This window comes from Centroberyx affinis, unplaced genomic scaffold, assembly GCF_046629955.1.
Source record: "Centroberyx affinis isolate AG114_WGS23_722 - 3 ecotype Tasmania unplaced genomic scaffold, CSIRO-AGI_Caff_v1 ptg000995l_1, whole genome shotgun sequence".
Taxonomy (NCBI): domain Eukaryota; kingdom Metazoa; phylum Chordata; class Actinopteri; order Beryciformes; family Berycidae; genus Centroberyx; species Centroberyx affinis.
The window spans coordinates 102,257-107,500 of record NW_027279560.1 but is presented as its reverse complement, the minus strand read 5'-3'; the positions used below and the strand labels follow the sequence as shown (position 1 = coordinate 107,500).

The window sequence follows — 5,244 nt, the reverse complement described above, 5'->3', positions numbered from 1 at the left end:
ACTGCTGACTCTGTGTGTGTGTGTGTGTGTGTGTGTGTGTGTGTGTGTGTGTGTGTGTGTGCAGGTCCAGGCCCAGCTGGAGCAGACTACCAACAAACTGCAGACAGAAGAAGAAGTGAAGCAGCAGTTGGCCAGAGACTTGGAGCAGGTCGGCATCAGAAACAGATTCTGTTACTTCTGGGAAAGTGTTGAAACGCTCAGACTGTTCTCAGCATATCATTTAAATCAATACTCCACTTAGTTTTAAACCAGAATATAATCTACTGACCAAGATCAGATGCAGCTGGACCAGTTTTTGGGGGTTCAGATTTTTACTTCCCATTCATTTGAATGGAAACTGACATTGAACAGATTCAACATCAGATCCTGCTTTAAAAAGCATCCTGGGTCCGTCTGCATTTTGCATTTCTGTTCTTGTTTCACACTAAAATTAGTATTTAAAATAAAAGTAGATCCGGTCTCCCAAACAGGAACTAGGGCTGAACGATTTTGAAAAAATATCTAATTGCGATTATTTTGACTGATATTGCAATTGCGATATGATTTGCGATATTAGAGGGAATGATAGTTTTTACATCATTATTCTCATTTTCATTGAAAAACGTATTAAAATGATTATGGTGTGATTTTTGCGGGGATCTGTACCAAACAAAGATGTTTTCTTCAGTCTGTAGAATATGATGTGTAGGCCAGGACATCTCTGCAGCACCACAATATTTACTTTAAAATGCTATTTTGACACATTTCACCTTTAACAAATATATTAATATTATAATATTAATATTAATAGTTCAGCCCTAACAGGAACTATCTCTCCTGCATGGTATCCCTCCGCTGTGTTCTCTTCTATCAATAAAAAGCTGTTTGGTGAGATTCTGTTCTGAAGCGTCGGACCAACAGTCAGCTGGACTCACAGCAGCAGGATCTGATGCTGGATCTGTTCACCAACGTGTTCAATGTCAGTTTCCATTCAAATGAATGGGAAGAAAAAAATCTGAACCTCTCCACCCACACATTAAACCCACAGCTGAACACAACAAGTCCGCCCCTCCTTCTCTGGTGGTTGTTGAAAGGCATTCTGGGAAATGTAGTAAACCACTAACTGCAGCAGGTTGAGGGAAAGTGGGTTCACCGAAACAGTAAACGACTCTTCATCAGTAAATCCTGAACCTGGCAGACTGAGATGTGAAGAGGAGTCTCTGTGTTTCAGGCTGAGCAGCGAGCGGCCGGCCTGCAGGAGCAGCTGGACGCCATGAAGACGGAGGACAGCGGCTCCGCTCAGCTCAAGGTTTCTGTCTGTCCCCCTTTCTAACAACACAGGTCTAACAACACAGGTCTAACAACACAGGTCTAACAACACAGGTCTAACAACACAGGTCTAACAACACAGGTCTCCACATAGACGCTCACGCTGGTTTAGAGTGCCGCATCACTTCCTGTGGATCCCGTCCCTGAAATGTCTCTGAACTGTCATGGCTGCAGACGTCTGCTGCCTCGAAATCAAATGACTGCTGCATGAAAGTAAAAGTTATTAACCATCTTGAGACCAGTTTTATCAGATGTAATTGTCTGTATTTAGGTTTTAGTCTTAGTTTAGTGATAAACAATGAAAGAAAGAGAAAGAGCGTAAAAGGACAGACAGAAGTGAACCAGGCAGGAAACCAGATGAACTCAACATGAAGGAGAAATAACAGAAACCTGAGCAGTGATCATGTCACTTGTTTCTTTGTTTCTTGTCCATTGAAGTGTGTTGGACTCTGAAGTCTTTCTGTGTGTTTCTGCAGCAGGAGGAGCAGCGCAGCAGAGAACTGAGCGAAGCCGCCGCCGAGCCGCAGGATCAGCTGACGCAGGATCAGCTGACGCAGGATCAGCTGACACAGGATCAGCTGCAGCAGGATCAGCTGAAACAGGATCAGCTGCAGCAGGATCAGCCGCAGCAGGATCAGCTGCACCAGGATCAGCTGCACCAGGATCAGCTGACACAGGATCAGCCGACACAGGATCAGCTGACACAGGATCAGCTGACACAGGATCAGCTGCAGCAGGTACAGCTCTCTGCTCAGTGTTATTTGGTCTCTGTTCACTGTGTGAATGAGGAACCGCAGGCGCACGGCATGATGGGATTGGTGCGATGTGAATCAGGCCTGCGATGCCATGAGAAATGTTGAAAAAGTGCAGGGCTGTTCATCCTGATACTATATGGCCTTTGATCTTCTGTCTGACAGGTTTTTGACTTGATCTTATGCATATCAGAATATATGTTTATTATATATATTTCAGCTATAAACATGGTTTCCTACTACACAGGCAAGCCCAGTTCTCAAATTTTCTGGGGGATTTACATTTTTGTTCCCAGTTCGACTTTGCAAAATGAAAATGATAAAACTGAAAGAGGTCTCTGAACAAACTGACCTGAACACATCCAGTCAAACACAAACAAACAAAGATTTTTGATGGAGCGCCGTCCAGCGAAGTCCAGCTTGGTCTGCATGTCCCGTCAGACCGCCACATTTGATTTATTGCACATTTCATACAACAGCGTAACATTAAAGTGCCTCACAGACCAGTTCAAACCAGTTCAGGGTCATGAAGAAGAAACCAGTAACAGAAACAAGACGACCAACAACAAAACAAACTCAAACTCACATTATAGTTGAAAAATCGATGCTTGAGCTTCATTTTGTTTCCTGATGTCAAACACAGGAACAGCTGCTACCAACTTCACCACCGCCGCTTCCGGTTTTCACACTGGTTGTCGCTGTCATCCGAAACCCCGCCTCCCCTTGGTTCTGATTGGTCGGTCCAGGTTGTGAGGTTTCCGCTGCCAGGCGCAGCCCCGCTTTTCCATCCGCTTTGACTTTTCCGCTTTTGACTTTCAAAGAGGCGAACAGTGTGAACACGGTTGCACATTTCAGGCATGTAGAGCCTGGAGGTCAGAGAAATGGTCTGTGATCAGAAGGTTGCCGGTTCGAATCCCAGACTGGGGGCAAAGTGACCCTGCATTCATGTTGTCAGATACATCGAAAAAACAAATTTGCTACTTGGAAATTTGGCATGGTTGTTCAGAATGAGATGAAGTGTGAATGTCTAAGTAACCCCAGTTTCTCCGGTTTTGTTAGTCAACACATATGTCAGTGCCCCGAAATGATGACAAGCTGGTTGTCTATTGGACAAGACAGCGTTACATCACTTCCTGTGGAGCGGTCAGTAACATGGTGTGTTACTGTGTGTTGTCTCTGTAGGAGCCGACCGAGCAGCCGAAGGAAGGAACGTCCGTCTGACCGGACCGGACTGGACCGGACCGGACTGGACTGACCGGACCGGACCGGACCGGACCGGACCGACTCGCCTTCACACCACCAGACTGTCCTGCCCTTCATTTCCTACTGTAGTTAACATGTAGAGTTCTTGAACTTACATACAAAGCTAAAGAGTAAGGCTGTGATTCAGAGCTGATGTGACGATTTCGTACAGTTTATTATCACTCAACATATTGTGTTAAAGTGTTAGCATGGAGCTTCTGTCACTGTGATCAGTATCAGTGTGTCCTGAGATTCAAACCCGTCTGAAGCTCTGACGGTCTGCACAGAGTCTGGCTGTGGCTGCTGAGACATTTTCTCATGGTCCTCTTCTATTGTAACCTAGTATACAACTAGCCTACTGCTACTATAAGCTAGTTGGCTGGTAAAATAGTAAAGGCAGCCGGTTGAATTTTAGGCTGAACCTGTTACTGTGGTTTATCAGCCTGTTTACACACCAGGCCTGAAGATGTCAGTGGATGATTCTTTCATGTCATTAAAACACAGTAGAAAATACAGCTCACTTTAATACAGCTGTAGACCTGCAGACAGACAGACTGGGACATGGAGAGACTTCTACAACTTTATCATCACAAGTCATTTACAGTTTCTGCATTACAGTTTCACACTGAACCACAGCTGATTTGTGAAGAATACATCAGCATCATGATTGACAGCAGTGTTTCAGTCTTTTTAAATTACACAGAATGACACGTCACAAGAAAAGTTTTATCAGCAGTTGCGACTGACAGAGATTTAAATAGAACTATTTCTGTAAATCAACTCTGCATCACAGCCTTCATGATGTCCCACTTATCCTATTGAAACCAGTTGGTTTAAGAAAACTAAGATTTGAGGCCTGAATATAAGATTAAACGTTCTCACGGTGAATATTGTTGCAGTATATGAAGCCTGAGAGCTTCATAGAAACATTCAGTGGTTCAGTGTTATCGGAAAGGGAAAATCTCTGCATGGTGAAACGTGCAGTGAACGGTGCGGTGTCCTGCTACGCCGACGCCTTAAAGGACCAGTTCACTGACTTTGTTCCTATATAGAATTCCTCTCTTCCTCCCTGTAGTCTGTCGCTCCACAGGGAGTCGAGAGGAAACGTCCTCCATTACGCAATTTTCACTAATCAGGAAATCACAGAACTATTTTTCTCTGCGGCAGCTGAGTGATCTAATTCCGGACGGTCGGGTCGGATCGTAAACAGTAGAGTTCGGTAGAAGACGATCCGCTGAGGGGAAACGGTCGGTGCCGCTGCTTTCCGGGCCGCGGAGAGAAATCCGTGGGTCATTTGGACTCGTCGTTGCAGCGAGAGGCAGCGGACCTCGCTGTTTCAACCAGATGACTCTGGAGCCGAGACTGTCTGTGGGTCCGAGTGCTGCGGGGAGGAAGAGAGGAATTATATCGAGGAACAAAATCAATGAACTCCTTTAAAGCTGCTGTAGCTTCGGCTGAAACGAAATGTGACACTTTGTGACAAATAAACTAAGAAAACAGATGCAGCTGTTGGTTTTGTTGGTTTATTTTTACAGACATGTTTTTCCTTGCTGATCTGCTCAGGTAAGGATAGTGCATTACACACTGATAAAAGTGGTAACATAGTGGAAAGTTCTTTACTCAAAGTCAAGAAACAAAACATTCTTTCTTTGGCCATTATGGTTATATTTATTTTCTGAAACTTCAATTAAAAGTGCAATGAACACACATATGCCCAAAAAGAGCAATGAATGATGAACACATGCCCGACTTGACTGCCAGTGCGTCTGGAGAAGATGCATATTATTTATGACTATTTACAAATATGAGGTAAAATCTTTGAAAAGGTTATACATATTTGGAAATGGTATGAAACAAACATGACACTTTAAGTCTTGGAACACAAAATTACAGACTTGACTTGAATTTAGTTCAGTGACTTGGGAGTTACTTGATACTTGAG

The 5,244-nt window shown here is 44.1% G+C and overlaps 1 protein-coding gene across 1 annotated transcript in view; it reads left to right on the top strand.

Moving 5' to 3' along the window:
• Window positions 1–4,798, top strand: part of LOC139646581 (ribosome-binding protein 1-like) — a 27,034-nt gene extending 22,236 nt beyond the window's left edge. Inside the window, 4 exon segments of the mRNA XM_071522485.1 lie at window positions 65–148; window positions 1,211–1,288; window positions 1,785–2,045; window positions 3,243–4,798. Coding sequence (XP_071378586.1) covers window positions 65–148; window positions 1,211–1,288; window positions 1,785–2,045; window positions 3,243–3,281 — 462 coding nt within the window. The 3' untranslated portion in view covers window positions 3,282–4,798.
• Window positions 4,799–5,244: the final 446 nt, after the last annotated feature.